Below are 19,015 nucleotides of genomic sequence, written 5' to 3' on the forward strand. Positions count from 1 at the left end.
ACCAATTCTGATAGTGAAGTTGAGACTATATTTATTGCTTCGAATCAATTAAATGCTCGGGAGAGTAATTTCCCTCAGGCTGTTATTTTCTCCAATAGTAAAGCCGCTTTGCAGGCTGCAGGCTATCTCCAACAATAAATTTTGCACTTCCCAATGAATTTACCAATGCAGGAAGATTCTCAACTCTCTGGCTGACTCAATTGTCTTGTAGTGGATTCTTGCTCACTGTGGCACTGAGGAAAATGAAAGAGCCAATTTCCTGGCAAAGAAAGGAACAACTATTCTACAACCACTAATAACCAAATGATTTTTAGTTTCAAAACTCCTAATTAAATTAGAATTTAAGAAGAGATTTGCCTCCTACCTATCAAATGAAGCTAAGGGAAAGGCCTGGGAGTGCCTCACCAGTTCAAAGCCAGTTATTCCAGATTTTCCTCGTCCTATAACCATGGTGTTATTAGTTTTTAACTGGGCATGATTGTCTGAATGCCCATCTTTTTAAAATTCGACTTACAGACTCTTCAGTCTGCACTCTTTGCAACTCTGAACAGTCCATGGATAAGGAGCATATTGACGAATGCACTGAACTATTAGCTTTTAATTCTATTGTTCTGAAGTATTGGGAAGCAAGATTAAGGCTAATAGCTTGGTGGCCAAATGTCTGGCATTTGTATAAATAAATAAATAAATAAATAGGACACTCATAGGTGTGTCTTCACAATAACACAACCAAGTTCTCTTTCATCAGCATTCAGTTTAACAAAGCTTCGATTAATCAAACATATATATATCACTAGGTAATATCATATATCTTTTGGTAATTCAATGAAAAAAATGAATGATGTGATAGCAAAGATGCATGAAGCATACATATTTGTCCTGCCTTGAATATGATATTCAACACATTCCCTTCTTTAGAAAAACCAGAAAGAATATTTTTGTTTTGGATTTTGAAACCATAAAATTTTAAACTATATTTATTACATGCATGAATCCACAAAAACCAAGCTACCATTCAAGCAGCTTTTGGAAGGTGCGATTCCAACTGAAGGTATATATTTTAAATTAATGGGGTGGGTCTTTTGAAGATTATTTAAACCACTGAAAGAATAATACCTAAAAGTAATGCTAATTCAAAGCAAGAAAAATATTTTGGACATTTCAATTTCCATATTATTATAATGGTTATAGAGGGGAAGGGGAAATCAATTTTGTTATTCTTTGGGACCCTTTTCATAAAAGCACTAAATAAAAAAAATTTCCAGTTTATAGAGTAGTAAGATTCTTAATTTTACAGTAGATGTGGCAATCAACCAGTTTGTGAATGACAGATAAGCTGGAAATAATACTGAAACCATGAATACATTTACCTAAATCAAGCATAACATACGTTTCCCCCCCTTTCTTTGGAGCACACCATATCAGCAACATGTTTTAACCCTTTCTAAACAGCAGTCCAACTCCTAGAATCTCACTATGATATGAAGCGCCAGGCTTCTGTGATGTCCCCACAGGATGGGGTGAGCTTGATAGCTAAACCTAATTTTGCTAAAAAATTTGGCAAAAATATGTTTTTATTCGAATTTACTCAGTTTTTTTCAAATATTTCAGAAAATGCATTTATCTTTATGCTTGGTGAATTCCATAATTAAATACATATAAATTTTGCAGTTGTAGTGATATATGTAGACAATGAAAGAGGAATTTTAAAACAAACGTTTAGCATTTGTTAAACAACAATTGAAATATTTAATGTAAAGCAATAAACCTACACAGGCACATCCACACACACGCACATATATGTATACACAATGAAATTTAAAATTTGTTTTCTGTGTGATATAATCTGAAGCATGGATCCATGCAGTCCTATATTACAATCTTTGCACTCAAAGATGTTTCTCCCAAAGCTTACTTCCTCTGCATAGCTTGGGAGCAAAAAATGCATCTTCTCATTTTTTCTTTGTTCTCATAAAGAATTAGAGATGGAAAATGCCTTTCTCAAAGGCGAAATGGCATCATAAATATCGCTTTTGTTTTGAAATCTTAATACAAGAAATAAAAAAAAACTACCATTCTCACAAAAGAAAGAACACTCTACACTACTTATGATAAGAAGAAACTAAATAAAAATTGGACTTATGACAGATATTCTTCCCTCAAAAAGCCACTTGAAAGAAAGAAAAACAAAAATGCAGGTGCCCAGCATGCTTTTTTATATTACGGAATCATGCTATCTACTCTTCAGAATCAAATGAAACAGTCCAAGGTCAAAGTTCAGGCATCATAATTCCCATTTATCTCTGTACCATGGGCATAAGCCACTATATGTTAGAATTAAAATTGTTTACATTTAATTTCATATGACTATAATGTATATGTTACAGTAGTCTAGCCAGGCCCTAATCCTCTGAGACGCAGACGTCAAACCTGCCATCCGAATGCTACTGTGACATATATGACACACCCGTTTGGAAAGGGTTAAAAGATTATTATTTAAAAGTTCTTGACTAAAACAGTTATTGTCTAGCTCTGCAAATTCTTATGTATACATAATCATACAAGACTATTAGCAGACCATAACATTTTTAGGATAATGGAATTACTCTAAACTATGTTCAAATAGATTCTTTAGAAATATTTGTAAAATACTTACGAAGCCAAGGCTTCTGCTTCTTCTACAGATTCAGGCAACTGCCTGTTGTGGGTTTCAGGTAATGTCAATGCCAGTAATCCAGATATAATTGCTGCTACAGCAAATATTATCATTGGCAAAGGATTATAGACTTTCCTCTAAAATAAAATTCAACAGAAAAAAAGATTAACATTTTAAATAACAGAAAAGTACTGATGCTTTATAAAATGCTTCTTTGTACCTTTTTTATGTAATAAGCTGTAATTACTATTGAAGATGTATCCTACAGCCTGCAGTGAGAAAATAATGAGACTAGTTTTTATGAAGAATACAATACAAAGTTGGTAATCCGGACTTGTCGGACTTATACGATTCCGGATTAGGAGTTTTTCCGGATTTTAGATCATCAATTTAAATCTGGTAAGATGGCATGCAGAAATTATACAATTAAAAATATGAAACCGTTATTTATGTAATGTCTGATGATTAAAGAGCAATTATGATCTAAAGGGTATCAAAATTTACAAAAAAAAAAAAAAAAAAAAAAAAAAAAAGGCTTAATATTTATTTGTTTACTTTATTAAACATTTCTTTTAATGCAAGTTGTTTATAGAAAATAACTCATTTTTTTGTGCTAAATGCGCATGCGTAAACACATTCCGTGCATGCGTAAAGCATATAAAAAAAAAGTTTGTGGCTTTGAGGTCCACCGGATTACGGACTTTGTACTGTATTAATATTTCAAGGAAATTTTAAATACAATTAAGTCTTATTATAGCCTGAAATATTTGAATATAAAAATAAAACACAGCATTAAAAAGACCAATGTGATGTCTGATGGATTACTTTGGTAAATACCAGGGCTGTGGAGTTGGTACGGACAATGACAGACTCCTGAAATTTTAATGACTCCAACTTCTTCATATATATAACGTTACAGCTTTAAAAAAAAAATTTTTTTATTATAAAAGTAATAGATGCCATAGAAAAAAATTGATGCATATAGCAAATTTTTTACATCGATTTGCATTTATTATGAAATGGAAAAACTGGCATTAGTTATTTTTAAAAAACAGTAAAACTTTGGCAAGATTTTCTTTGTTAGAGGGCCATAGATCCGATTTGATAAACTTCAGAACTGAGAAAAGTGTTTCCACCCAAAATTGAGTAGGAAGAAAGAGCTACTACTGTTACGTCTACTTTCTTTAATGTTTCAGGATAGGTTTTCATAAATTCTAAAAAAGGTGTCTTGCAAGAGCAATCATATTTATCTATTTCTTCAAATAACATGTATAAATCTTGTTTGTATTTTTTCATTTTTATATCTAAAGGCTCTTGGTTCGTGCCTTAGCCTTTTCAATATCATCCAAATATTTCTCAAAATCTAATTAATCAGTGGAAGAGGATGATAGAGACTCAGTTGTAATGTCTGCAGTTTGACTGTCCTAATTTGAATACTCCAGTTGTTTCGAGAATAATTTCATTCTTAAAGAAAGTTCATAGATGGCTTTCTTTGCCTTTTTAATTTGTTTGTGATCCAACAAAATTCGCCATTTTGGATCTACATATATTGAAACCAGCATGATCTTAATTGTCTAGCAAACTAGTTTCTCTTTTCTTCATCGAAAAAAATGATTTCTTCTGCAATAAACCCTCCATTTCAGAAAGAACAAACACCACAATTCTTCCAATCTTGCCTTTTGTTAATTCTTCAGATTGTAGCTTTTTGGTGGTTATATATGGTATAAAAAGAAGAGTTTCCAATTCTGCAAGATCATTCCACTGTCTTTCTGTTAGTGAAACGTTAGGGTTAGCTACATCTAACATTCTCGTCCCCTGTTAATTCTTCAGATTGTAGCATTTTTGTGGCCATATACGGTTGTTGATAGAAGGATTTCCAGTTCTGCAAGATCATTCCACAGTCTTTCTGTTAGTGAAATATTAGGGTTATTTACATCTTCTGAAAAAGTTCTTAATCCTAACAACCACTGTATCATCAAATATGTATTTCTCCATTGCATTGCTCCTTTTCCTGCTCGCGTCCTAAGAATGGCATCAATTTTGGGAGTTCTTGCTGCTTACCTAAATTCACCAATGAGATTATTAACTAAATGAATTAGTTTAATCAATAATGGCAAATATCACACCCATCCTGCTCCCTTATATTTATTTACTAATATGTCAATAAAATAGAAAATAACTATTTATTAATATATATAGTTTATAAATAAAAATATTATCTCAGTTAGTCATTAATTTTTTTCAATTCACTTTAATTTCATTTCAAATTCAAACTGTTCAACAAAAACTGGAGTTCGAGTCAATGTGTTTTTTAGCGACTCCAACTCTGACTTCTTTTACCACCAAATCTACTCGACTCCGATTCCGACTCCACAGCCCTGGTAAATACCATTAAGAAAATTCAGCTACGCAATTAAAAAACTTCTCACTTGCTTTAATAATTGGTTCTAGTCAATAATATAGAATACAATTACTTAGCTTTAAACAACTGATCAAATATCATGATATGCAAATTTTTATAGTAAATCTTTATAAAGAATGCTACTGTGCTATGTGAAAAACTACTTTGTATTAAAAAACATTTTAATGATTATAAAAAGACTCAAATAGCCTACATTTAAATTAAAAATAAAGAACTAATGTTAAACACAAAACAAACTAAAAAACATAAATGATTTTCATATATTATAAAATGAAATAGAACAACTGATAAAACATATATAAATTATATATATGAACTGAATACTATAACTACTATACAATAACTGAAAAAACATATATTTGAACATAAACTTTCTTTCTTTAGACATTTATATCTACACAAAACCACATCTTCTGATCATAAGCACTTCTGTTTATCTAATCGATTTATGGACTCTTTTGTTTCCAAGAAATTCTTGAAATAATTTTAAGTCTGAGAAAACACTTATAATCCAAAAAAACATTAAGCATAATTGATTCAGTAGTGCTCAAAATTATAAGAACAACAATAGTTTGTAAACAGAAGAACAGTAAAAGAAAAAGAAAGAAGAAACTTACATAGCCTTTATGAAACTTACAAGAAAGAGAAAGTTAAATTACTGTTATTATAACAAACCAAAGACCTATATAACTTTCCCTCCTCATTTTGAGGTTGGACTAGTCAGACAGATTCCATTCCAACTTTTGATTTGGAGCCCTAACTTTTGAACTTAGACAAAATTAGGTTGTTACACCACTGGCTGTAAACAAAAAGATAACTATCTAGGCAGAGACTCCAAGACCACCAAGGCATAAAAATACGTAATCCACTCCAAGCTATAATCTTACTTATTCTTTGTAATTGTTTTACGTTCCTAAAGTTAATATTTTAAGTTACTTGTCAAGCTATTATTATGGGAGGAAATTCTCTTCCATGTTACATTATGTAATCAAAATGCAGAACATGCATGTCTTTATATTAATTATGATGATTTTAGATTGACCACATTCTATGATAAGGTAACAATGATCAACATTATTTTAAGTCATTGCATGTTCTGAGGAGGAAAACTAAAAAAAAAAAAAAAAAACCCAAGAAGCTTGGAAATTTCACAAAAGAAAATCATAGCATAGTTAATTATAAGATAATAAAGGTATTATAGCAAATATCGTTAAAAGGGATCATGATGTGTAACCTTATTCCGTGTATTAGCTGAATTCTTCCCCCCCATAAGTATATGCAAAATCATTTTTTCAAATAAGTTTTTACAGAAACATTTTAATCTGCATAAATCAGACTGTTTTCACTAATACTAGGATGAACTGCAGGAAGAAACGGATACCCAACAGAGTTAATAATTCAGAGATCAGTAATAAAGGAAGATCAGTGATGGTTCGGAATGGCAACTCAGCAAAAGTTGAGGACAATTTGGTTTTTATATAATAAGAATTCCAAGCTTTATTTAAACTTCTTAAATGACTATTGGCATATCGTAAGTCATTAGGAGGAAAATAAATCCACATAAATGTCAGAAACAATGTATGAAACATGTTAATATGATTCACATATGCTCACACAAGTCGTAAAGTCAAAAGTCGTTAATCCGAACTTGTCGGGACTTCGGCGATTCCGGATTATAGATCATCAGTTTAAATCTGGTAAGATGGCATACAGAAATTATAAAATTAAAAATATGAAACCGCAATTTATGAAATAAAGAACAATTATGATCTAAATCTAAATGGTATCAAAATTAAAAAAAAAAAACAAAAAAAAAAAACAACTTAGTATTTATTTTGTTTACTTTATTAAACATTTCTTTCAACGCGCGCATGCGTAAAGCATACATTACGCATAGTCGAAATTAGAAAATTGCAACCAGAAAACTATTTGATGTGTATTCGTGATATTTATAATGAATTTGATTTAAATCATATAAAAGACAGAGTACATCGAGATGAAATACTACATTTAGTAATGAACCATAAGCCGAATAAAATAAAAACATCTGCCCTGAAGATATGGATAGTGCTGACAGATCAACTTCCAGTTCATTGAGCGCCGCGACGTTCCCCTACCCCGCAGAGCAGCGTGAAATTGATAAACAGATTTCGGAATGATTAGAGAAACAAAGGATATGCCTTTATCCATTTTTTGCAGCAATTCCACTTTTTGTTTAATGGACTTCGAAACACACTTTCGCTTTGTAGATCCTTTTTACATATTAGTAAATATATATCGGAAATTCTATCTGACATAATCGAAAGTTCAAGCTTACTTTTATAAAATTGCTCTAACAGTCTACAAAAAATAATAAGCCGGATCCAATTCGAAGATTAAGGAACAACACAATCTGCAATATTAACTGAATTAGATAATTTTAGCTTAACTTATACCATCCGTTATACATTAAACGCATATGCGTAAACGTATTATGCGCATGCGCAGAAAGTTTGTAGCTTTCAGGTCCGGATTATAGATCATCCCGGATTATGGGTGTCCGAATTAACGACTTTTGACTGTACTTAAGAATTTATAAGTTAAAATGCCATACGTAATGTATGGTTTGAAATTTAACCTTTTCCTGACAATATGCCTAAAAAAATAATTCAATATCTTGAAAGAAAGGATGGAAATATAAAATATTAAATATGATCACAAAGAAAAATATTGAATTTTTAGTACCATGTACATATTTTAAATTTACATTAAAAACTACTAAAAACTAATTAAAAACTAATTAATTTTATATCAAAAATGAAAAATATATTTAAAAAATACATTATTTTTTCCACAGGTTAATATTCATATGTAATTACCTTTTTTTTTTTTTTTTTTTTTGGTGGGGAGAAGGAAAATATTTAGTCAATCACTCATGAAATTATTTTGTTGTATATGGTAATTTCAAGCTTTGCCTACATAAATGACTTAAAACAAATGAGTGTTAATTTTCATGAAGCAAGCCTGGTAGATTTCCTTTTTCATTTCTCATTCCAATCGCAAATAGTTGCATACTGGCATATGTCAATAACCAGTCACTCAGGAAGAAAGATGGGGAAATTCCTCCAAGTTCAGATATTTTACTTTGCATTATAACAAAAACTTCAAATTCAAGTCTTAAAACTAAAATAAATCAATTACCTCAGTTAAAAACTTAGCAGTATATAGCAAAGAAATCATCTAAATAAATGAACTACAGAATACTACAGAACTTACAGAAATACAACTCTGTAAATAAAATATTTAGGTTCAGAGGAGATCATGGCACACAATTACACTGAATTTTCAGATTTCAGGCTTATAAAGGCTTATTTTTCAAAAACCCACAGTAAAAATACTCATCATCACCTTCTATTAATAAATTAATTATTATTACAGAATACAATATTTCAAATTACCAATTCATTGATGAATGGAGCTATTATACCTCCAAGTCTTCCACACATGCTACTAAAACCTATTCCTGTGCTCCTCAGGACAGTAGGATAAATCTCTGCAGAATATATGTAAATGATGGCAAAAGATGCAGCTATGGCACTCTTCCCTATAACTGCAAGCATCACTGCAACCCAAGATAAAGCTATCATGTGGAATAAAGGGAAAAAATAAGAAGTATAGTAGTTTATAATGATTAATTACTAAGAATTTGTTTTTAGATAGAATAATGAAGTGCATTTTTATCTCCAAATTTTATTCTTAACCCTTTGTTGCTTAGTGTTGCACTACATGGAACACCCATCTTGAATTGCTTCTGAAACCGTTAAATTCAACCGTAAATGGATAAAAATGCCTTTATAATATACTTTGAACTTCTCTTTTTAAATAGTAGATGGCAGCATATCACAAAGAGACTCAGAATTTTCATTTATGATGTGTTATTAAAATCCACTTATTTTCTTTCTTTCTTTTCTTTTCTTTTTTCTTTTTTTTTTTTTTTTTTTTTTTTTTTTTTTTTGTGATAAAAACAATTTGTTTGAAAAATAATTTCTGTATAATTTTTATGGCTGTACTTTATATTATTTGTTATACATATATTTTTAAATTTTTCATACAAAAAGCATGCGCTGAATCATTGAATAAAACAGGGTGTTACATTAGTGGGAACACTGCGCCTTTAGCGATTTCATGTTATTATATATCAGAACATCTGTTTTAGGAGAAGACATCTGTTGTATATGTTTTCTATTTCCGTTGTTTTGGGTGGAATGAATTCAAATGAAGCAGTCTTGAGGGGTGAGGTGTGGTTTGTGCTACGAAAGCCCTAATATAGGCACCTTGAAATTTTTGTGAGTAGTTTTCAGGTGGGAATTTATCAGTATCTCAAGTCATCTTTACTTAGGCAGCTTCGCAAATTTTTTGCTGTCACTTTTTAGTTCATAACCCATTTATTTTCAATAATTGTGTAGATATTTTTTGTGTATGTATATCTTATTAACTTAGTTTCCTTTATCGTTACTATTAATTGTAGTTAATTTTTTAGTATCAATTTTCCATAAATGGTGTGGAGAGGTCTAACTCTTTTCAAAGCTCTAAAAGTGCTTCATGAATTACCCTCTGATTCTGAATCAGAGCATGAAGATAGCAGAGATACTGAGATATATACTCCTGATCAACTTATGTAATCCGATGATGATATGTTGGATGAAACTCATTTATTTGATGAGAAGGTTGATAATCCATCTCACCCAGGCCCCTCTACACAACCTCAAGTTTTTAATTGGAATTCTAAACATATCATTGCATGGAACAGAAGTTTTGTGTTCAAAACCTGCAAAGTCGGTTTGTGCTTCTATCAAAAAAGTTGTGATATGCTTTGAGCAATTTCATGAAGCTAAGAAATCGAAAAAATTTGTCAATATTTTTGTATATAGGACTTGTGTATACATATATATTTATTTCATTTATCCATATTGTTCAAGAATGTTGTATATATCCAGAAAACCATGCATACAACCATTATACAGCGTTTTTTCATTACTATACAAAAGCTTCTACTCATTTCTGTGCTTCACTGCAATGCTCGCTTAGTCGCACATTTAAGAGCTCTATCGGCGCAGTGTTCCAACACATGGAACCCCCACAGAATTAAAACAGTAAGTGCAATTTTTACAAAATTTTATCTGTATACTCCTTTAGACCTAGCTAGACTGCATACAACTTTTTTGTTGAAATTCCGACTTTAAAGTAAGTGTGCCACAAATTGTTAAAATATTTATTTTGTTTTTCTACAACTAAACAAAAATTTAACTTTTATTTTTAGATAAAGTTAGAATATCTCAATTTTGTTTGTTTTTTTTGGCTTATCTCACTTGCCTGACAGTGAGACTGAAAAGGAAAATACAAGTACATTATGCCATAAAGGAGTTGCATTACACTCTATGCACACAGAAAGTTTACCCAAGATTTTGCCAATGATGACAAAATTGAAGTATGTAGTCGACTGCTACGCTAAACCACTGAAATTCGAATAGCAGGGATAACAATCTGCAGCCACACTGATGAAAATATCCGAAGAGCTGTCTGGGTGGGTGGATGGGGTGTGATTACACATATAACTATGCTACTCATTAAATAATTTCTGGGAACTTTGTGAGTTATCATATAAATATTTTTGGTCATATGGTGCATTGCCTGATCAATACTGTTCGGTAGCTTTTTAGCAACGTGTAAATACTCAGAAAGTACCAAAATTAATTCTAATGAGTACAGTTGTATTAAAAATTAAACAGAATGATTAAATAAGTTACTTAAAATAAATAAAAATATATTATTTACTAAACAGGTTATTATATAATTCCATGAAACAAAATACAGATTTTCAAATAACTACTTTTTGATACTTTTGGCATGCCAGAACGGAGAAAAGCAAATTCTCAAAGTTTTGCATGTAAGAATAATTGCATTATAGTTGCTTTTCTTCAATCCAGCATTAACCATCTGGGCAGTACTCATAAATATTCATGTATAGATAGATACATTTACATGCTTGTCGGTTATTTGTGTGAATTGTTAAGTAGAAAAAAAACCACATTATCAAAAATGGATCTTGAGCATCAAACATAATGGCATCACTTTTTTTTTAAAAAAACCTCAATTAAGTTGCATAACTTTATGGTAGCAAAATATTTTGATGAAACTATTAAATAAAATGTATGAGCTAAAAATAATGATTTTTATTACTCTATTTTATTTCAATATTTTCTTTAATATAATCACATTAAAACATGAAATAATGTTTTAAACACTACTGCTTACCTTGAGGAACAAAGACAGTTGACCCACAAGCAAGGCCTCCAAATACCATTACAGAACATAAAACATTTCTCCTACCACAATAATATAAAGCCCAAGTAGCCAGAAATACAGCTGGGATTTCCACTGCAGCTAATATTGCAAAATTGGCATAAGTATTTTTACTTAATTTTCCAGCACTCAATGATAAGCCATAATAAACCATAGCATTTACAACCCTGTAATAATTAAAAAAAATTACAATATGGAAAATGCAGAATGTTTAAAAGTAAATTTAAATAAGCATATAAATTACCTTAACACAAACCTATTTATCTAGTATTCAAACCTGGAAGAAAAAAAAAAAAAAAAAAAAAAAAAAAAACACTGCTTTCTTTATATAACCCCCACATACTTACGGGGTAACTGGGAAAGGCATGAGACCCAGCCAAATAAATCCAGCTGGTGATGAGTTATCATCCACCACTGAGCACTTTAAACATTTTGGACTATGTAAACATGGAAAATTCCTGTTTCCTTGTTGAGATTCAAACCATGGATCTTGCAACAGCTAGCTGAACGTGCTAACCACTTACATCATGACAGCATGCACAGAGAAGGGGATGCAATAATTCTTTACAAAAGGAACCTACATTTTCAGTTTTGAAATAATGTTAAAGAGTCTCCTTATGACACAGTGCATATATCATTGCAATTTTTTGAAGTATAGGATTCTCTGCAGAGCAAATGCACATAAAGTGCAATATATCTTACTGCTCCAGGTATACTAAATGAAAACTGCAGAAAATCTTTGAAAATTTTTCATCTTACAATTGAAAGTGAAGACTAACTGTATCCTAACAAACGACGATCTCCATAATCAGACAGTAATCAGACTTTCCAAGGAAATTAAATTTCTGTACACAAAATGTTGAAATTTAAACTACTAACATTTAACATTAATTTATTAATTATTAATGTACTCTCAATATCAACAGAACTAAACTTTTTTGACAATAAAACTTAATAAATAGGAACTTCACACTTGTGCACATTTTTATTCTGTCTAAAAAAGAATTATTAACAATCAACTATGAAAACATTACCAATTAAAAGAAATATTCATTGTCCATTTTCTCATCTGAGATGTACGCACTAAGTTCATAGGTGAATTTGACTGTTGTCGCTCATCAATTTCAGGATCCGCATTACTCTGAAAACAACGAATATTTACTATTTATACATTTAAAACATTACTTAATTTTTAAAAGTTATTCTTACACAATCTCCTTCTTTGAAAATGTGAACAAGTATTCATTTCCTGAATTTACAGACACCATCTTTTTCATAAAAAATTTGATGTGGACACCACATGAATTTCTTGTACAGCCTATTAAATGATACACATTTTTTTTTTGATGGACTTCATTTAAACTTATTCCTGCTCAATCCCCCCCCCCCCCAAAAGTTCCCATAGAAATTAAAATCCTAAAAATTTTCAAATGCATGATTATGTGTTGGTCAATGAAATTTGTTAGACACTATAGTCCAAATCCTGCACACCCCCCAAAAAAAATTTGCTTCAAAAAGTTACTATCACTGGTTTTTATTTTATTTTTACCTTCATTTAGTACTTTCATACAGAAATTCATACTCTCAGCAAAAATGTCTAATGACAAAACATCCGCAGTCGCATAACCAGTTTTGGTAACACTTATCTGCTATTGCATCGAATATTTTCAAATTATAAATACTATTGATTTGTTATTCCCATTGTCTGTAATTATGCCCACTGAAGTTTTTGCAACTGATTTCAACCTCTCCTCCCCCAAATAAACCATCTTTCTGAGGCAAATGCTGCCAACACTGTTGTTTGAGTAATAATCTTTTGACATACTTTTTCTGTTTTGCACAACTGCACATTGTGTCAAAAATATATGCTTTATGAGGATGCTCCTTTTCATATTTTTTCCTTTGTAATATGTACAATTTTTTTTAAAAGTAAATTCTGTTTTTCTGAGTTAATTTGGTTGTTTTCACTTTTAGAATTAATTTTGATGTTTTGTTTCTTGGTACCAAAAAATTATTACCAAGAATATGTTTGCCAATATAACTATTAAATACTGTTTCATGTTCATTTCTTCTTCTAAGGAATGCTCTAGATGTCCCAATTTTTCATAATGGCACAGAAGCTAAGGTACAAACATGTGGTCCTTCCCCCAATTTAGGTAGTTCTGTAACTAGCAGATATTTTTTTTTTTTTTTTAACAATATTCTGCCCTTTTCTCCAGTGTCCTATTCATGACTTTTGAACATACCCTTGAAGAATTTCCAGATATACAGTGAAGCAGGATCTTAATGAAATTTATGCTTTGACTTCTTGAAATCCATACTTTCATCATAGTAAGTAAAAGCATGGCTAATAAGGTAAAGGCATTTCAAAATAAAGCTTTTGGACTTCATATAAAAACTTTATTTTGCAATGGAGACAGTATTTTTATTGATAGCACCTGTTTTGAAAGGCTGGATGAACAACTAATCAGACAACACCCTGAATTTTCATTCCATGGTGGCTGATTGTTCCTTGTTGTTTACAACATCAGTTTGCAATGGCTCCATTATGAAATGCATGGTTTGAATTCCATATTCATATATAATAGTAATATAGAATGACAGTCAGAGGAAAGGAGATGGAAATGTTAGATAAGCAAAATTAAAAACTTTTTGGAAATCTGGAGCCAAATTAAACACAAAAAATCATTAAAAAAAACACCTAAGGACTTTTATGGGCTGCACGAGTCACGAATCTAGTGTTTAATTACTTTGAGCATAGTTGCTTTTATTTCTTCATATTAGCTATTCATTGGTTGAATTAATTTAAAAACCTTATGGCTGTCTCAAGATTGAAATAAATTTTTTTGCAAAGTATCATGGATAATTTCCCCCAAAATATAATAAAACCCTATCTATTTAAAATCTTATATTTATATGAAGTCAAATATTAAGCAAGTTGTATCTAATAGTTTAAAATTTCATCCTGATTTGTTATAGCATATTTATCCATAATTAATTTCTAGAACACTTGAATGACAATCTATGAAATGACCTTTTTCTTTTTTATCTCTCATTTACAATTAGCATTGTTTTTATTTATCACATGGCAGCCTGTTGGTCACTAGGTCATAAGGCTGTGTGCTCTCCAATATTTTTCTGCAAGACAATTAAAATAAGATAATCTTAAGCATTCATCAATGTCAGCAGTGGTCATATCTTGTCCAGTTGAACATAAACACACACAATACACACAAAAGAGTTGACAATATTAAAACAAAATAAATGGGCACAGAGACAGTCATATTCAGTCAGAAGTCTAAAAAAAGCACCTCAGCTGCATGAGGAACAAGATGGAAATGGTGTTGAGGACACTCCAGGATTTATTACAGGAAAAATGAGCAGCTACTGTATGAAAGGACCATCTGAAGATCTTTTAATCTCCAGTTTTGAAGAATAAAAGGGCAAATTTCTATCTGGTTTCTGAATTAAACTGCAATCTATTTTTGCAAAAAGGTCACGGTGGGGGGGGGCACACACTGGAAAGAAACTTCACGCTGAATTATGTAGAGATTTGCACTGCTGGATATAAGGGCTCTTATTCTCCTGATTAGATCATAAAGCCTGAAGAGCAGATGTTGAATTGAAGAGGATCACAGCCCTTTAAAGGAAATTCTGGCAAATGGAAAGTTGCTGAAGAGTTACATAGATTGATTCCAGCTCACTACCAAAATGGATCTTTTCCAAATGGCACATAAAAAATGAAAAGTTCACAAAAAATACCAGTCCCAGATCCTTGACTAGAGTGCAGAAGGCACCTGTATATATGTGAAGCCATTTATAAATAGGGTAGTAATCTGAATATACATTTTATAAACCATATTTACAGTCTCTCTGTTACAACCCCATTTAACTCTAGCCATTTAAGAATAAGGAATCTTTTTTAGATAACATGCTCGGCATGTTCCCTCCAAGTTAGTTCGCTGTCAAAGATTTAGCCCATGTAAATTGAAAAATCATTAAGCTGTATATGTCTATCCTGAAAAGATAAGTTACCGTAATTTCCGGAAGAAACGCCGCGGCGTTTACGTGTTTAAAACTTAAATTTTCAGCGGGTGCGGCGTTTCTACCCATGTGACATTTAGGTGCACTAAAAATAAAATATTTCCTATGATGGTCATTGTACATAGTTTGGATGGCCTTCTCATTGTGCATAGACTGGTGCTGTTCCCACACAAAAGACCACTCAGTTGCTTTTTGCGAACGTTATTTTGTTTACATTCTTTCCCTTGAACGGACCTACATGCCTTATTCACCCTAAACGAGATCTCAGAACAATAACATTCTTCCCCCTTTCAAATCAACATTCTCATCAGTTTGAATAGTCTCTCTCCTCTGCTATTCGATGAATCTTCCAGGACCCATCCTCTCCCCACCCCTGCCTTTTCTGCAATTTTTTTCAAAGGCAGACACGACTCCACCTGCCTCGAAATAACGAACTCTAACATATTTCCCCTTCAGCATGAATGGATTTTTCTTGGCATTCTGCCAAATACAGATCCCATCAGTTTGGGTACAAGTACTTGTTGGATAGTTTTTAATTAGGGAGCGGAAAATTTTTGAAAATGTCTTTAAACGGCACAGCAGCTATACATTTCTTACCTTTAATTTATTGTTGAGTTATGGTTTCATTTCATGCATTTTTCTTAACTGGTATGTCATATATCAGAACTTAGGTTGAGTTTTTGCATCTATACGGCCCACGATGATGTCATGCGCAATTTAATCTATTGTGGCGTTTCTGTGTAATTTTAATTTTTTTCCCGCCATTTTTCTCGAGTGCGGTGTTTACGCTGATGCGGCCTTTCTTCCGGAAATTACGGTAGTTTTATTTACTTTACATGATTTATTGTTACTCTTGCACTAACGCTCAAGTCCAAGTCTAGATTCAAAACAGTATTAAGCTCAGTTTGGCCTTTTTTTTCCTCACAGATACACCAAAGCACTAAATCATCTGCAAATACAGCCAGTTTTGTCAATCCATCAGAAGTCAGAGAGATCATTTATAAAAATACTAAATAGGATGGGGCTAGTATTAAGAGCTATTTGTTCAAGTAAAATAACCTTTATGGAAGTCGTCTTAAAAGAAACTTAATGTTACTTTTGTTATGGAAAGTTCCTTGTGGTAGACTAATTTCATTTTGCTTAAATTTTGAAGTGTTATCTCCCAAAGAGAGTTGTGCAGAAGTGTTGAGAAAGAAAATCTTTGATCTACCAGAGCATCTTGCCATCAACACCTAAACACTGCAGTTTTGGATAATCCTTAATTTCCAAACCCTTTCAAAAATCTGCCTCAAAGACAGAATGTCGATAATCCTGGGCATCTTTTATAGATTGGCCCAGGAATGCGACATGTTGGCTAATTGATTGGAATGTTCTAAAATCTATTTGTATTGCAGACAAAAGATTATTTGTCTTGATATACCAATTAAGATGAAAAACTATCACCCCATGACTTTTGATATAATGCAAGACAAGGAAACAGGCTGGTACCTATTAAAATCATCTAGAAGTTTATTCCTTTCCTAGACCCTTTCCATTTTTCGTTTGTTTAATGGCTTCCTTAGGTTCCAGTATGCTAAAATCACCATGGAAACATCATGTCCTAGTTCTTTGAGCTGAGAAGAACAACGTTCTTTAATTTGCCTTCTGATGAGCTTCTGTTTTTTCTTAAGATCATAATTCAATCAACCTTTGTCTTTTAGAATAAAAACAAATAAAAGCATTCAAAATATCTCTGCCATCAGTTTCAAGCTTTCCCCCACCTCTAATTGGTTCACTAATTTTCTCATGACTTATTTTAAAATTTAGTCACAAAATTATAGATCTTTTTACCATCCTTTCTACAGTAAATCTTTAGTAATAAAACCATCAAAACAACTGCATTTTGCAGTTAAAATTTCTTTACATATAATATTGCTACTCTTTCTCCGGTATTGGATGTCTTCTATCCAATTCTTCTGTATTGGAAAATGAGTACTGTAAAATTCAAAATCATAAAATAAAATTTAGCAATTTGATGTTGCACCAGATATTATATTTGACTGCTATGCATTGCTAACCATCTGCTAATGTGGTTTTTTTTTTTTTTTTTTTTTAAATTCTGTTAACTTCCAATAACAAAAGTAATATTCAGTTTCTTTTAAGACAAATTCCATAAAGGTATTTTAGCTAGCCGAACAGCATTTAATTTGTCATAATTAATTAATTAAAAAAAATTCAAATTTTAACAGTCATCCAAAAGGGTTTGTTAAGTTTTTTTACAAACTCACTGGCCTCGCAGTCTACCAGTCTACTGTCACTCACTCCTACTAACCCCCCCTTTTTTATCTTCTTTTTACTTTACTATTATGCATTATTTTCTTCGCACTCACAACATATACAATTTAACAGCATAATTACAAAAATTTTAGCATAGCAGTATATACATCTAGAAATCCCAATGCAGCGCTAAGTGTTGGCATACATTTTTCTGGGTCCCCCTCCAGTCTCAGTTCATCATATTAATGTTATTTTCTTATTAAGATGGCTTTACAATTTTTTTTCTTTCTATTATTAACATTTTGTGTGCTTATTTTATCTATTAAATATCATGGTAGGCACTTACGCCGTACGTAACTAGGCACTTATGCCTCATAAAAATCAATTCAACAGCAAAATCACAAAATATTTTTAAATGTATAATTACTTTATGCTTGATTAAAATGCATAACCTTTAAAATTTCCAGTATCATAGCAGCATATCTTTAGAATTTCTGATAAAAAGTGTAGCATGTTGAAGATAAAAATGCTTTATTTCATATAGTGTTGTCACTGCTCACTTTGAAATTGTTGAGTTTTTTTAATAAAAAATCCTTAATGTTTTACAAATATGAAACAGATAATAAAACAAATTTGAAATTCAAAATTCGGGTTTTCAGGTGCCCACATTTGGGTGGAAGACTGACTACACTGCCCTGTTGTGCTGTAAATAGAACTGTTAAGAAATGAATAAACCTTGTTCATTTTTCTTTTTTACTAAACACAGCCTTCTACAATGTTCACCTTTACACTACCCAGGTAAGTTTCACTTCACAGTTTGTCATTTTTTTTGGGCCTCTGATAGTGTGCGGAAAATGAAAATTACTTTTAAGTATACTCAGCATTTCTGTGATAACAAAATTTTGGGCTAATAATCAGCTTTTGTTGCTAAAAAACTTCATGGTGTGAAATGAAAAAAAAAACAGCAGTTTGTTGCATGTTTTCAAACTGTTCTAGAAAATTAAATATTATTACACTGCTTATTTTGTGACTTATTTACTTGCTGATACTTGCTTCCTTTTTAAACAAAGATGATTATGGAATCCACATACAACTATTAATTTTCATATGAACTTAAAAATTCTTCTACAAAGAAATAATTTATTACTTACATATTCAGATGCTCTAAGCAGATGTTCAGGTACAGCAACATTGTTCCACCTAGCAGCTTTTAATATAGTCTGCTTTGCCTTATTGTGTTTGCCTTTAGAAATTAACCACCTAACAGATTCTGGCAAAAACCTGTAAAAAGAGTT

At 31.4% G+C, this 19,015-nt stretch overlaps 1 protein-coding gene across 6 annotated transcripts in view; it reads right to left on the minus strand.

Annotated features, from left to right (window-relative positions):
* Positions 1–19,015, minus strand: part of LOC118203212 (organic cation transporter protein-like) — a 90,813-nt gene that overhangs the window by 20,216 nt on the left and 51,582 nt on the right. For all 6 annotated transcript variants that reach the window (XR_004760525.2, XR_004760526.2, XM_085824195.1 and 3 more), the window contains exons 6-10: positions 18,872–19,001; positions 12,455–12,561; positions 11,373–11,587; positions 8,516–8,697; positions 2,657–2,793 (exon numbers count right to left, since the gene is read on the minus strand). Coding sequence is in view for 4 of the 6 variants with exons in the window: in XM_085824195.1 (XP_085680321.1) it covers positions 2,657–2,793; positions 8,516–8,697; positions 11,373–11,587; positions 12,455–12,561; positions 18,872–19,001 (771 nt within the window). In the remaining 2 variants the exon portion in view is untranslated. The remainder of the gene's footprint in view (positions 1–2,656; positions 2,794–8,515; positions 8,698–11,372; positions 11,588–12,454; positions 12,562–18,871; positions 19,002–19,015) is intronic.

This window comes from Stegodyphus dumicola, chromosome 9, assembly GCF_044657685.1.
Source record: "Stegodyphus dumicola isolate Sdum_Otavi_A_Nest chromosome 9, ASM4465768v1".
NCBI classification, from domain to species: domain Eukaryota; kingdom Metazoa; phylum Arthropoda; class Arachnida; order Araneae; family Eresidae; genus Stegodyphus; species Stegodyphus dumicola.